Raw genomic sequence first — 16982 nt, 5'->3', positions numbered from 1 at the left:
CCATTGAGCAAGTCTGCTGCAAAAGACCTCTTTAAAGTGATAAAAAGCAAAGATATCACTTTGAGGACTAAGGTACACCTAACCCAAGCCATGATATTTTCAATCGTCTCATATGCATGTGAAAGCTAGACGATGAATTGAGAAGGCCAAAGAAGAATTGATGTCTTTGAATTATGGTGTTGGCAAAGAATATTGAATATACCATGGGCTTCCAGAAGAAAAAACAATTTTGTCTTGGAAGAAATACAGCAAGAGTACTTCTTGGAATCGAGGATGGAAAGACTTTGTCCTATGTACTTTGGACTTGCTACCAGGAGGGACCAGGTCCTAAAGAAAGATATCGTGCTTGGTAAAGGAGAGTGCCAAAAAAAAGAGTAACATCCTCAAAGAGATGGATTGACACAATGGCTGCAACAATGGGCTCAAACCTAACAACAATTGTGAGGAGGGCACAGGACCAGAGAGTGTTTCATTCTGTTGTACATAAGGTCACTATGAGTTGGAATTGACTTGAGGACACCTAACAACAACAATTTGAAGAAATAAAAACGTGGAAAGATAAGGTCTATAATGTAAGCAAAAGCCTTATATAATTGCATAAACTTTTCCTTTTGCTTATCTGATTAAAATTGTCCAATGATAATAAAGGATTAATCTAATAAAGGATTCTATTCATATAATAAAGAATGTAAAATATCCCAAATGCCTTAGTAAATGTAAGGTTTTTTTGTTTTTTTAATTAACTATGTAATTTAAATAATATACTTATCCTCGTACCATATTTCTGGTACTGCTGTATTATCCTCCTATCTCCAAGGACACAGTCCTCCTGAAGCCTGTGATACTTGTTTTTTTGCCAAATTTTATTTTCCAGAAAATTCATTAATGACTCTTCCATGTAGGCCACCAGGGACCCTTTCTTTTTTTCACTTTATGGCATGTTCAACAATTAAAAAAATAAAAAGTTTTATGCTTTACATTGTATAATCATTTCTCACTCTCATGATGTTTTAGAGTGTCGTCTCCTCCAACAGTGGATAAAGTTCCTGACATACTCCAACCCTTAGAGATAATTTATTTTCTATGCAATGATGGAGATAGTAAGAATGTACTGGGAGCTGATAAGAGCACTAAGTGCATTATTAGGAAGTTTGCCCAATATCTTGGGCTGGAAATTATTGGGAGTTCTATGCATTGATAGACATACCAGTGAATATAAAGATGCAAATGTCTTCATAAAAATATCACTTTCCACATTGCAGTTTTAATATTGCTATGTTTAAACAACCAAGAGAAACTCTGATTTACTAACAGAAAAGTAAGTATGATAAAGTTTGCCTTTTTGATTGTAATTTCTTCTGTAGCATCTAGGTCATATTTTTCTCTGGAAAATAAAATGAAATTCAAGGATAATTTATAATTTTTCTATGTATCCAAGGTATGAAATGTCACTTTTTAGAATGAATCTGTCTTGTATAGAAAAATGTCATGGTTTTGGAGGTTTTTATGCATAAGATACAAATAAACGCGCATCTAATTTAATATAAGAAATATCAAGGGCAACTCTGGCTATGCATTCAACCAAAATAAAAATAGTAAAATATCTTTGTATGTATAGTAGTATATAAGCATGCTCCTGTACTCCCCCTCCCCCCAAAAAAGACTAACATATTGGCCAAAGTGGCAGCATCTCATTACAGATTCCTGTGTTCATTTTGAACATCTGATTGAAAGAGAGAATAAAAAATCAATTAGTTACACTTAGTTTCAATCTGTATATTAACTTTATTATATGGTAAGTTGTCCACTGAACAGCACCAAACAACAACAAAATAACGACATTATCTCGATGGGGGGAAAAACACATTTTAATGACTGAATGATGCTCAAATTTTAAAGGGTTGGGTAAGGTTTCACAGTAATGCACATGTTACCTGAGAAATTAGAAGATTGGAGAAAGAGGTGGACTGCAAAAAATAAAAATAACTCCTCTACGTCTCAATTTAATACAAATAGTTGATCTTTGCTAAATGAGAGGATGAATTCCATAAAACTATTCTAACTTTCAGTTAAATCATGAGCCTCGGTGAGTGAATCTTCTCTCTCTCAGGAACACTGTGTATAGGGCAAATCATCACAGCTAACTCTGCCCCTGTCCTAGTAAGGACACAGAAGTTAAGCAGTAAAGTGAAACTGCTTATAAAATAAATAAATTGGGTACACAAGAAAGAATTTTTTTTTTCTATTCATTGATATCAGAAGACTTCAAGCCTAGAGATATTGATTGTATATTGGAAATGTTTGAGTCTCTACTGGTGTAATTAATGGTTGAAGCCAAAGAAAAATCTGTAGAGCAGTTGATCACAACCTCAGAATCTAAAGGTTCTTGGCTTCTGGCTTAACTATCTTATTATTAGGCAACAGTGGCAAAAACAGAGAAATAATTCATTTGACTGGAAGATCACAGAAGGAAGAGAAGGCCATCAGCATTTTGTCAGCAATAAATGTAATGTGCATATTCTGTAAAGGTAATGAACTTAAGCAGAAAAAAAGCCGGATTGTGTTGGATGGAACCACAGGACTTAGGGTTGTTTGCATGAACAGAACACGTTTGTCCTAAAAGTAAAGTAGCAAACATAAATCTTTTTTTTTTGGAACGAAGACCTCAAGCTCTGTTCTGGAGACTATATAGTGAGCCCAGGTTATCTGTTATGTATTAGTATTGTTTAAAAAGCTCATAAAAGACTCAAATGTCAAGACATACATGAAAGCAATGGTAAAATTTTGTGATTTAGTTTGTGAATAGGAAACAATTCTTGATAGTCAAAGAGCACTAATTGCTACTCATAAAATTATACCTCATCAGCAATCTATTTTAGTTTCATGGGAAAATCTTAAGCAGAGGATGAAAGTAAAATGTAAAAAAATAAGCACATAAAGTAATGAAGAATAAAAGGCTAAATATGTTGAATATTTGAACAGTTAAAATAATTTATAATAAAATTTCTCCGAACAGCAGATGCAGATTAGGCAGAAGGCAGAAGTCAGTGATGAGAAACGGCATGGTAACATCATTCATTCTGCTGGGACTGACCGATGACCCTCAGCTGCAGGTTCTGATTTTTGTCTTTGTCTTTCTCACCTACATATTGAGTGTAACTGGGAACCTGACCATCATCACCCTCACCTTTGTGGATTCCCATCTGAGAACACCTATGTACTTTTTCTTAAAGAATTTTTCCTTCTTAGAGATCTCATTCACCTCTGCTTGCATCCCCAGATACCTGTATAACATAGCAACGGGTGACAAGGTCATTACCTATAATGCCTGTATGAGCCAAGTGTTTTTTACTGACATCTGTGGAGCCACAGAATTTTTCCTCCTGGCCGCCATGTCCTATGACCGCTATGTGGCCATCTGCAAACCCTTGCATTATGTGACAATTGTGAGCAGCAGAGTCTGCAGGATTCTCATTAACTGTTCTTGGATGGCTGGTTTTTGTGTAATAATCCCACTACTAAGCCTGTGTTTAAATCTGGAATTTTGTGACTCTAATGTGCTTGACCATTTTGCCTGTGATGCCTTTCGTCTTGTGAAAATCTCATGCTCGGATACATGGATTATAGAACAGACAGTTATCGTCTGTGCTGTGCTGACCCTAAATATGACTCTTACTTGTGTAGTTCTGTCATACGGTAGTATCATCAGGACAATATTTAGATTCCCCTCTGTCCAACAAAGGAAAAAGGCCCTTTCTACTTGTTCTTCCCACATGATTGTGGTTTCCATCACCTATGGCACGTGCTTTTTCATCTATATGAATCCTACAGCAAAGGAAAAAGTGATTATTAATAAAGTGGTTTCACTGCTTATTTCTTCTGTTTCACCAACATTGAACCCGTTTATTTATACCCTGAGGAATAATCAAGTTAAGAAAGCTTTCAAGGACTCATTTAAAAGATTTATATCACTCTCAACTAAGTAAATTTTTTTTTTTTGTTAATTTTTAGGGAATGGATCAAAGGCCTCAGACATTTTCTCTTTGAAGTTTATAACCTTATTTATTTATTTATTTATTTAAATAATCTGTGGAGCCTTGGTGGCATAGTGGTTAAGAGCTTGGCTGCTAACCAAAAAGGTCAGTGGTTTGAATCCACCAGCCACTCCTTGGGAATCTTATGGAGAATTTCAACTATGTCCTATAGGGTCGCTATGAGTTGGAATCGAATCGATGGCCGTAGGTACAGGTATACCTTAACAACATCAATTTTCTCAGCACTTCTTTAAAATAGTTTCCATGAACCCTGGTTAAGCCTTTCTTTGTTTTCTGAAGCAATATCTGACAATGTCTTTTGCATCTCATTAGGAGAATATTTAAATAGAGTTCTCAAAACCTCGGTTTTTTTGGAATGAAATCAACTTCACAATATTAAATTTTAAGGTATAAAAAAAGCCATCACTCTAGTCTGGAAAATATAGGGTAAAATTCATTGTTTTGCTCAAATATATACAGTAATGATATCCAAACACATGAAATAAGAGTAATTTTGTGTAAAAACTCTCATAAGGATGAATAATGGCATGACATAAAAATATGAACAACAGTTGAGAAAGAAAATAATAGTACTTTCCATATTGAGAAATTAGAGAATTAAGGAAACCTGAAATATTACTATTACAAACTTATGGCAATGCTGAATTAAATTTAATAAAATATTCTTTTGAATCTATAGCCAAAAGCATTGCAAAGTCGTAAATTGATGGTGTCAGATATAAAGATGCAATTAAAAATAGAGCAACAATCTGTAAATTGACTGGTAAATGCTCGGGCAACCACAGGCTGGAGGGTGAGAATGTGGCAGGGGAGGGGGTTGCATTGTGGATCCCAGGGATTTAGGATTAAAGTCTCAGGATCAATGTGGTGAGAGCACTTGGAATGACTCAACGGCATAAAGTCAAAACTGTCAAATTGTTGAACTCCTAGCGAAAGTTTGGATTATATCCATGCTCATTTTCACAGAAAGATTAGGCTTTTTTTTCCGAAAAATATTGTCTGCTGCTTAAGGCTATGTGTCATGGGAAAAATATTCTCAAGTGTAGTTAATACATCAAGTGTATTAATCACAAATTAAGCTTTTGCAGTCCAAATTCTCATACTAATCTAAATTATTAGATATAAAAAATTGAAAAACCACACAAACATAATCCATTGGAAATTAAGGTATTCACTTCTAATTAACTAATTACTACCCAGAATCTAATGAAATGCAGACAAACATTACGAATATTTGGAACATTGAAAAAGCTATACTTAGAAGGATTATAAATACATTTGTTATTTACAAAAATTATAAGCTAGTTCAAAAGAGAAGAACTTATTCTAATAAATGTGAAAGAAAGTAAAAAATAAAACTGGGAACTGTAACTTGCTAAACGTAGAAAATGAAATCAGTTAAATAAGTTAAAGAAATTCAAAAGCTAGTCTCTGAAAAGTCAAACAGCATAGATAAGCCCCATCCCAATAAATGCGAATGAATAAAAAAGCAGATGAAAATATTCACTATTTCATTGGAAGATCTTGGAAATGAAACAAGATGAGAAGAAAAAATCAATATAAATATGGGAACTAACACCTGAAATTATTGCATTTAAGTGACTATAAAGTCTTATTTTATTCACATTTTACTTTTTTAAAGTGGAGATATGTCACCATAGCATAGAATCTGACTTAGTTCAGAGTTTAACCGGCAACATTTTCTTTCAGTTAGTACATAAAATGATATCATGTCTTACAATTGATGGTGCCTTAAAATTGATTGTGACATATCCTTTTTCCCTTGAAGTCATTCTTACATATCCAGAAAACTCAAGAAACTCCCATAGGAAACTGGTAGAATTCATAGGAGAATTTGGTACTCTGGCTGAACAAATGGAAAATATTTTTAAAAATAATAGATTCTTTATAATACCAATAAAAAAATTTTAAATACCAATAAGCACCTAGAAATCAATGAGCAAATATTATTTCTATCATAAATGTTACAGACATTTAATTGCCAAGAGAATAAATTAAACGTAAAAGGCACAGAGCACATAAAAAAACTATAAAATCTTTTAAGAGAAAACAAAACATAATTTAAACAAAAGGATGGCAATCAATATCTTTAAATGAGAATTCGTAATGCAAGCATGTATATGTTTGTGTTCATATATATAGGTATTATAGATATATTTATTCTCACTCATTTATTAAAATTTTATTTATTTATCTATATTCACCAAATAGACATGAAAGGAAAACATGTTTTAATTCAGGTTACTTTTATCTGCAGCAGGAATAAGAGATTCAATCAGAGGGAAAAAATGGTAGAATGAGACAAAAATATCAAAACAAAAAATTGATCATATTATTCCATTTATATGTATGGGCTTGGGTATATAGTTGGATATGGATATGGTGTGGATAAAAAACATTTTTTTTTTCTCCCATATGGTTTTCCACCTACTGAGTGATTGTTGTTGTTAGGTACCATTGTGTTGGTTCTGACTCATAGAGACCCCACGTGTAACAGAAGGAAACATTGCCTGGCCCTGCACCATCTTCACAAGTGTTGCTATGTTAGAGTCCAATGTGGAATGTCAAATACCTGTTGCCAAGTTAAAAAAAAAAAAAATAGTTTTGGGATACTTTCTTAATGGTGACACTAATTCAGTAAAAAAAAAAAAATGCAAAAAGAAAAACCACTGTGAATGCTTGTATGAGCAGGGACACTGGTGTAACTTCATCCACACCAGTCTGTTAATAGTGACTTTTTTTTTTTATATCACTGGAAGAGTTGAATAAAGATAAGATTTGACTATTGCTCTATTGAACTATTTCACTCACTGCAACCAGAAAAAAAAAATTTCAAACTTTTTTTTTTAAATAATATTTTAGTCCATTTTTGGTGAGGATTACACAGCAAGTTAGGTTTTCACTTGACATTTACCACACAAATAGTTCAGTGACATTAGTTACATTTTTCACAATGTGTCAACATTCTCTTTAGTTGTGTTCTGGCTATTCCACTTCCGGTACTCCAGTTTCCCTGCTCCCTTATCTTCGCTTTGGAGTAAATGTTTACCTTTTGGTCTCATACAGATGGTTTTTTAGTAGAGCGCCATTCTTACAGTTAATATCCTTTATTTTGTTGTCACTCAATTATTTTACTAAAAAATGATCTCAGGGAATAACTTAGGTTCAAGGTTTAAAGACTGCCTCAGGGCAATAGTCTCAGAGAATTCTCTGGTCCTAACTGATCCAGTTATTATGGGCTTTTTTAAGAATTTGAACCTTGTTCTACATTTTTCTCTCAGTCTATCTGGGACCATCTATTGTGACCCCTGTCAGAATGGTGAGTGGTCGTAGCCAGGCACCACCTAGCTCTTCTGGTCTCATGGTAGATAAGACCATGGTTTATGTAGGTTATCATTCTTGTATACTTGTTTCTTTTCTGAGAGTTGTGTTACCTTCTTACTCTTTTTAATTCTGGCAATTAGACACCAATAATTTTATCTTAGATACCACTCACAAGCTTTTAAGACTGGAGTTGCTACTCACTTTACTAAGATGCAGAACATGAACTTTGTGAATTGCATTATATCAATTGACTGAGTTGTCCCATGAGACTATGGTCTTAAGCTTTCAAATCTAGAAAACCAAACTTGGAAGGTGTTTGGTCATGTCTGAGGAGTGTTTGTGTGTACATGACTAAATGTACCTGTATACATACCTGTATTTATACATACATATAAATACTTCTCACGTATGTGTACACCTATACCTACCAGTACACCTATATGCCTATATCCATCCATATGTGATCATACACACATTTTTTGGTCTTTGTTGGGAGTTGTTGCCTTCTTATAAATGTAAAATTCTTTAATACAGGCATCGTTTTCTCTTGAGCATTTCTCAGAGACAACATTTGCTTAGATTGTGCTGTGCTCATTATAACCACATTCATTGTCACTTTTTCCAACACCAAAAATAACAAGTATCTATGATCGAAAGTGTATTTCCCCCTCCTCCCACCTCTCCCTCCTCCCACCTCTCTGTGGTAACTAACTGTGAATATTGGTCTTTTTATATATATTTTTTTGCCTTCTTATAAAAAAGGAATCATACAATATTTGTCCTTATGTGTTTGCCTTATTTCACTTAGCGTTATGCCCTCCAGGTCCATCCATGTTATTCTATGTTTCACAGACTCACCATTGTGCTTTATGGTTGTGGAGTATTCCATTGTATGTATGTACCACATTTTGCTTATCCATTCATCCTTTGGCGGGCACTTCGGTTGTTTCCATTTTTTTGCTATTGTGAATAAAGCTGCAATGAAGATAGATGTGCGTATGTCTGTTTTTGTCACTACTCTTAAGTCTCTAGGGTGTATATTTAGGACTGGGATTCCTGGATCATAGGGAAGTCCTATTTTTTTAATTTTTTGAGGAACCACTGTACCATTTTCCATAGTGGTAGTACCATTTTATCATCCCACCAGCAATAGTTAAGGGTTCCAATCTTCCCACATATTCACCAGTATTTGATGTTATATGCTTTTTGTTTGTTTGTTTGTGTTTTAATCAGTGCCATTTTAGCAGGGATGAGATTATATCTCATTGTACTTTTGATTTTCAACTTTCTAATGGCTATTTTTAGCCACTGAGCCTTTTCGAGTTGGTTCTAATTTTCTTTTGACACAAAATTGTTAGTTGATTATACTTCCCTGAATACTTGATATGACAAACTGTTCCAGGATCATCATACACAACTGTGGTAGACAGAATAATGCTCCCAAAAGATGCTCAAGTCCTAATCACCAGAACATGTGAATATATTACCTTATGTGGCAAAATGTAATTTACAGAACTGTTTAAATTAAGGCTCTTGAGATGGGAAGTTTATCCTAGATTATCTGTGTCAGCTCAATGTAATCACAGTGGTCTGTATAAGGAAAGAGGGAAACAGAAACATAAGAGATGTGACAGTAGAAGCAGAGGTGGGAGTGAAGCAAGGTTACTAGGCAAAGAAAAAGCCAAGGAAATGGATTCCACTCCACATCACCCTCCCCCACCCCAGAGCCTCAGGAAGGAATTCATCTTTGCTGACAGATTTTAGACTTCACACCTCCGATACCATAAAATAATTAATTGGTTTGTGGTAATTTGTGACAGTAGCAATAGGAAATTCATACAACACTTCCTGTCCCTAGACTAGAATTAGCCATTTCTCCAAAAGACATGGTTTCTTTTACCTGGAAATAGTATTTGAAAACCACAATAGGGACACTGGAAGTGCTTTGCTATTTGGTTAGCCATATTTCTAGGCCCTTTCAGTGAATAAAGCTAGGGTATGTGATTTTTATTCACAGTGATATTTCCAATTCAAACTCATGACTTCAAGAATTTAGTTTATTTTACTAACAGATTTACTTAATAATAAACTAATAATTTATCTATCTGCTTCTTCTTGGCTTGATATTCAGAGGATTATAGTGCTAGTTGTATATCCCACTAAATGGGAACTATTATTGGAATTGAGCACCAATAATTAATGCTTCCAGGAGCCCTGGTGGCACAGTGGTTAAAGTGCCTGGCTGCTAACTGAAAGGTCAGTGGTTCAAATTCACCAGCCAACCCACAGGAGAAAGATGTGGCTGTCTGCTTCCATAAAGATTTACAGCCTTGCAAACCCTATGGGACAGTTCTACTCTGTCCTATAGAGTCACTATAAATTGGAATCAACTCAACAGCAATGGATTTGGTTTTTGGTATACTAATGCTTCCAGGTGGTATACAATGAATAAAGGCAGGGATTTGGTAAATTAAAACTGGGAGAGGTAACTCTTCCCCCTCCCCAACTCATAAAGCATAAGAATGCTAAGCTTGAGCAACACTGCTCAGACACACCTGAGTTAATGCCACACAAAGACTATGGTAAATTCTTTGCTCAAGGATACCCTCCAATATAGAGACACTTGTTTAACTCCAAATAGTATAAATTCAAAGAGATCCACACTTAGACCCATCATAGTCAAATATTCAAAAGACAAAAAAATGAACCTTTAAAGTAACAAGAAAAAAACAACTTATGTTCCAGAGATTCCAGTAAGGATGGCAACAGGTTTGGTTTTTGGTTTGGTTGTGAAAGGTCAGTGACTCAAACCCATCAGCTTCTCTGAGGAAGAAAGATGTGGCACTCTGCTCCATGAAGATTACAGCCTTGGAAAGCCTATGGGGCAATTCTACTCTGTTTTGGAATCTGCTTGACGGCAATGGGTTTTCTTCCAAAATCAGGAAGAAATGTGATGATATAGTCAAACTGTTGAAATAAAAATAATGTTAAGAATAAATCTATATGCATTAAAATTATTTTTCAAAAATGAAGGAGAAATTAAAACATTCTGGATAAACACTGAGAGAATTTTTCACTAGCATGCCTACCCTACAAGAAATATTAAAAGTCCCTCAGACTGAAATAAAAGAATACTGAACAATAATTCAAATCCACGTGAAGATATAAAAATCACTGGTAAAGCTAATTACATAGGTAAATATTAAAGACATAATAGATGTACTTCTGTTTGTAACTCTTCACCAATCTGATTTTAAAAGCAATAATTATAAAAACTGTATCATGTCCTAATAATGTATAGGATGTAATTTGCATGACTCCCCAAAGGAGAGAGGCATGAATATAGCTATATTAAAGCAAATTTTTTGTTTACTGCTGAAATTAACTTGATATTAATCCAGACTGGATTGTTTTAAGATAGGATGTTAATTGTAATCCTCATGTCAATCATCAAGAAAATAAGTTTTAGAAGATAACAAAAGAAAGAATAAGGGGATTTAAATGGTATGCTAAAAATATCCCTTAACATAAAAGAAGACAGTTATGAGGAAAAGAGTCACAAAAAATATATAAAAAAATAGAAAACAATTAGTAAAATGGCAGATATAAACCTACCATATCAGTAATTACATTAAACGTAAATAGATTAGTCATTCCAGTCAAAAAGACTGAGACTGGCAGAATTGGTTAAAAATAAAAATTTAACTCTATGCTGTCTATAAGTAGCACACTTTATGCCTATAGACACAAACAGGATGGAAGTTAAAAAATGAAACATGAAAAAAACACCTATATTAATGTTAGACAAATTAGACATTATGAAAAAAAGTTACTAAGATCAAAGAAGGAAGTTTTATACTGATGAAATAGTCACTCCATCACAAAGACATAATAATTATAAATATATGCACCTAGCTACAGAACTCCAATACATGTATGAAACAAAAACTTATAAAACTGAAGGGAGAAACAGACACAATTCAACAGTAATAATTAAAGCTTTTAAGACACTGCTTTCAAAAATGGTTAGAACTAGGTAGTAGATCTACAAGGAAATGGAAGACTTAAAAATGTTATAAAATTAGATAGTGGTGAAAGTTACAAACCGCTGAGTATATATTAAAAACCACCAAATGGTACATTTTGTTTTGTTATATGTCAGTTTTATATCAATAAAGCTGCAATTTTAAAAAAGAACTACTGATAGCTACAATAACAAGGATCGATCTAAAAACCTTATGGTAATTGAGAGATGACAAATTCAAAAGCATGCATACTTTATGATTTCATTGATATACAACTCAACTAAAGGGACAATAGATCTTTTTATAGACCAAATCTACAATGACAGGAAGAAGGCCCCTGAGTGTCTCCAACTGAGATTGTGGTGAAAAACATGAAGGAATTTAAGGGAACTTTTAAGGGTGATGGAAATATTCTAAGTCTTTATTGTGGTAGTAATTAAAGAGGTGTATGTATGTGTCAAACTTCATCAAACTGTACAATTGAAATGAGTGCATTTTATTCTATTTAAATTATATCTCAATAAATCTGCAACCCAGCCTTGACCCACTTCAGCCCATGATTGAATTAAGATAATAATATTCCCATTCTATAAATAAAAAAATAAAAAGCTCATTTATGACATGAGTGTATATACAAAGACACTCATGCACTTGACTTAAAGAAAAATTTTAATTATCATGTATTATACATAATGCTTTCAAAAATGAGAATTAATTGATGGAATTACTGTGGCAATTATTCACACACACAAAATTGTACATGTATTCTTGCAGATTTTTCTTATAATTGTGAAAAATGAGAAAGAACCTAAAAGTATTTGTTTTGGACTACATGAATTGTTGGATAATCATAGAACTGTATTTTAAAATGGTAAAATATTGGAAAAAACAAATTTACAAGAGCTAAGCTTGGCTCAACCTCTGAAGATACTTTAAAACAATGGAGTGAAATTAAAAGAAATTCCAAAGGTACATGTAAATAAGTATGCATCCATATATATCTAAAGGTAAAATAGCATCTGGTGAGCTATACATATCAATAGGTATTTTTAATTTAATATTCATGTATTTCTAAATATTATATGTCACCTATATGGGTATATACACAGGAAGAAAAATATGACAAGATATGTTCCAAAATAGACTTTTATGACCTCTTTTTAAAGCCAGTTCTGTGTTCTTTTGCCTGATATTTTGCTGGGTTTTGTTTGTTTTTAATTTGATCAAATGTCTTAGGAGTACATAATGTACTAATTTCTATGTTCTTTTGCCTGATATTTTGCTGGGTTTTGTTTGTTTTTAATCTGATCAAATGTCTTAGGAGTACATAATTTACTAATTTTTACTTTAAAAAGTTGATAAAGGAGAAAAGCCCTTTGTATCTACCTGGTCTGACAGGAATCAGTTAAAAAAAAAAAAAAAGAAACTTGACTAGATTTTTTTTTTTTGTCATTGGATTCTTATTGTTTTCCTACCAGTTTCTTTTAAATGATTCTGATGCTTTCCTGTCTCTGAAGGCCATGTCCCTATCCTTATTGTATTAAGTTTCATTTCTGTCCCTAAAGTTTATTATACTGATGATTCATTAGTAATTTTGGAACCTAGGTCACCAAGGACTCTTTGGTCTATTAACTTTGTTGCAAATAGGGCAAAGAAAACAAATATCAAGCTTAAAATTAGAAAACCCTTCTCTGGGCAAACATAACTAAAAACATCAACTCTTCCAGAGGTTAGTGGGAGTTCCTTTGAACTAGTGTTTGTTTTCTGTGAGGAAGAGTTAAAATATACCCTGGCCTAATGACAGCACAACATCTATCATGAGGAAGTACAAGTGATTGAAAACAGAAAACTCAAGTTGCTCCAGACTGCTGTAACTATGGGTATGGGTTCAATCACTAGTGACCAGAAATGCTCATGCTGGTTTCCAACATTGCATTCATTTTGAAATTTGCAGCTGTATGAATTATAGTAGTTAATCAACTCATGGAGGGAGGCTATGATTAACTGCCAGAAATGTGAAGTAAGATAAATTCTGTAATTTCAGTTATCTTTTGTGAAAAGGGTCATATTTGTGTTCCGAAAACAGATTTTTTCTTACTGTGTAAAACAGAGATATATGAGTTTTAACATGAGTCTTAATGAAATGACTTTGTAAATGCATCATTCTTGAGTGGTTTCTTTCATTGATATGATCATTTTTATGCACCAATAAATAGAAGGTCATCTAAATGTAGCATAATTTGAGGAAAATGTAGAAGCAGTAATTCCTATATGGGGGGAATCCAGTTGACACTTTGGCTCATGTTGAATCATCTCATTAGAAATTAAGATTTAAAAATATTTCAGATATAATATAAATAGTAATCCTGTTGCCATCTAGTCGATTCTGACTCACGGTGACCCTATAGGACAGATTTCAGCTGCCTCGTAGGATTTCTAAGGCTGTAATCTTTAAGGAAGCAGACTGCCACATCCTTCTCCCATGGAGCAGCTAGTGGGTTTGAACTGCCAACCTTTTGGCTGGTAGCCAAGTGCTTAACCACTGTACCACCAGGGCTCCTTTAATAGTAATCAGTCAATAATAATTCACATGAATTAGTTACTCAGTATCTGCATTGTAATATCAGAATTCTCATGGAAGTAAAGTTCTAATGACTAAACTAAATTTTTTTTTTTTTTAAATGAGTACTACTCAAACTCACCAGGGCTGTGTTTGTTAACACAGAGAAGCACAGGTCTGCGTACATTGAGAAGCAGATTCAGGGAGAGAGGTTGGCTGCACAAATGGTCCTTCACTGCATCTTAAGATGATCTTTTGTAAATGTCAAATGCGGAAGGACATTCTCTGAGAGCATGCCAGCTCTCAAAAAGATCTAAGCAAGTCTATACTGCTTCTCTATGATAGTGACTGTAATTGCTGAGATTTAATTCTAGAGTTTTCACACATTATCAGAGCTAAGCCACCACTTAAGTATGGAGGGAATATTTTAAAGCAATTTTAAATCTTCCATATAATAAACTAATTGGATACTCCAAGGAAAATTTCCTTTTTGGGAATTACTGATGCAATTTTGAAAATGTTTGAGTAGCTGGTGTAATATTTAATTTGTGTTAGTCACAAAAACATCTATACAGAAAACATTGCCACAAATTTAGAATGGTAAAGTCCATAAGTTCTGGTGTTAATATGCTACTGAGAGATGACTCAGGGAGGCAAAGGCAGCATCAATGAACATACAACATTTCCTCTGTTTGGCAGATAAGGCAAGGAGAAATCAGTTATCACTTTTGTCAGGAGTGAAGGTAATAGATATAATCAAAGGAGTGCTTCTTCTGGGTAAGACTTACTTCAATAGACCAAAATAAAAAAGTCAAAATGTTAAACTCAGATGTAGAGTAAGTTCAATATCCCAGCAGTTTTTAGATACATCCCAAATAAAAAATAATACATACAGATTTGGGTGGGAAATTTGACTTAGATTTTTTTGCCAGTTCATTTTTTTTAGGCTTCGAATATATGTCTGAAACTGTGTTACTTATGGATGCAACTCTAGCAAAAAAAAAGTCTCAATCTCAAACAATGTACATTCTCCGAGTGGTGCTAAGATAGCAGTATGAATTGCTTGCTATAAACAATACCCATCCCATATATTACTTTCATCAGTTTCCCAGGAGAATGATACTTAAACTAAAAACCATTCACGGAGTATTTGCATCGCAGATGAGACTGAGTTTGGGGTACAGCTGTAAGTGAGGAAACAGGAAGTATCAGAAGAAAGTCTACTCCAGATAGATAATATGTTCAATGTGATTAATTCAATACCTGGCAAAACACAGTCATCTGATTTTAAGAAACTGAGGGGAGCAAGTAAGTTGGAGGTGTAGACTTTGATATTTGAGTTGTATTTGACCATATTCCCAAGATTGTGGGGAACAACCATTTTGGGAGATTAAATATCAAGTGTTCAAGAAAATATACACTGAGAGTATATTTGTTGAGAGAAGACTGAGAAGTATAAACATAAGGAGACTAGCAAGAAAGGAAACACTCAGAAATTATAAATTGATAAGGTGAGAGGAAAAACGTGTGTGATGATAGGTAAGTTATGAAAGAATGTCATGAATAGTGTATGGTCAAAGGATACATTCCACATAAAAGTCTGGTATTGAATACTGAAAAAGGAGGTCTTTGATAGCCATTCACGAAAGCTGTTGCATTTGAATGGTGGGGGCAAAGTGTAACTACATGTGATGAAGAGAGAATGGATGGTGACTAACAAAAGGAAAACCAATGTGGATCAGGTCACCTAGATCGTTAATATGTATTTATTAGTCATTATGAGCCAGGCACTTTTCTAAGTTCTATATACAGTAAGGAAATCCTGATGGTGTAGCAGTTGAGAGCTACGGCAGCTAACAAAAAGGCCTGCAGTTCGAATCCACCAGGCAGTCTTTGGAAACCCTACGCGGAAGTTCTACTATGTCCTGTATGTCGCTATGAATCAGAATCGACTCGACAGCAATGGGTTTGGTTTTTTGGTATATATCAGTAAAATCTATGGAAAGCTAAAGCCCGTGCAAGGTGGAAACTTGTCAAAGAAAAACTAAGATATTTTCCACTAATAGAGAGTGGTAGAAAGTGGTAAGACTGCACCCTGTCAAAGGTTAAAAATTTGTGAAACCCGGAAAAACAAGGCAGTCCTGTTGATTTCCGGCTATCACAGGTTTCAGTGTGTATGTATTCACTGGTTAAATTTTCAACAATAGTACATGAAGGATACTATTAGTAATTCCATTTTGTAGATGACTGAACAACAGAGAAAGCAAACAGTGTTTGGAAAATGTGATTACTATTTTAAATTTGATATATGTAGATACAGATATGTGGTACTTAATGACATTAATACTCAGATGTTGAGGTGTGTTTCAATCTTAGCTAAACAGATGGAAAATATAAAACTACTATGATGATGTTGTACAACCATATTCCTGTTACACCCAACATAGTTGAGCATTCTGTACAATATTCTACACAACAGGAGGCAATGAGAATAAATTTTAAACGGAAAGTCATGAGGGAAAGAAATGGGACGGAGCAAATGAGAATAAAGTTGGTTAGAGAAGAAATCACAAATTCGAAAAATTGTAATAAGTGTACATATTTCTTGACTAAAATTGCTTAAGTTTTTTTTTTTGATTCATCTTCATTTTGCAATCCAATATAACCGTATGGGTATTTCTCATCTAACGTGCGTAAAAAAATGAAATATAAATTAGGCAAAAAAGTAGTGAAAAAACTCAGAAAGTGTTGGAATGTAATATGGATAAAGTAATCTGATTTTTAAGAAATATGCACTGAAATTGCAAAAACATACAACTGTAGAACCTATCCTACTAGTGTGATATTATTTATAAATAAATTAGTAGAAAAATTGCATGTGACATGGTTTGCATAGTTTGTTGAGCCATAAATTATTCCTATATGGTGTTAACACCATTCTCCTCATATCGCATATCTCCCCATTATAAATGCAGGTAGATTAGAACTCGGAAGCCA

At 33.8% G+C, this 16982-nt stretch overlaps 1 protein-coding gene across 1 annotated transcript; it reads left to right on the top strand.

Annotated features, from left to right (window-relative positions):
• The first annotated feature begins 3050 nt into the window (after window positions 1-3050).
• LOC126075609 (olfactory receptor 6C2-like) lies at window positions 3051-3986 on the top strand. The gene has a single exon (XM_049883445.1). It carries the CDS (start codon window positions 3051-3053, stop codon window positions 3984-3986), a length of 936 nt encoding a protein of 311 aa, XP_049739402.1.
• Window positions 3987-16982: the final 12996 nt, after the last annotated feature.

Source organism: Elephas maximus, chromosome 4, assembly GCF_024166365.1.
Source record: "Elephas maximus indicus isolate mEleMax1 chromosome 4, mEleMax1 primary haplotype, whole genome shotgun sequence".
NCBI lineage: Eukaryota > Metazoa > Chordata > Mammalia > Proboscidea > Elephantidae > Elephas > Elephas maximus.
Note: the sequence above shows the minus strand (reverse complement) of the source record. Positions and strands in the feature narration are given on the sequence as shown.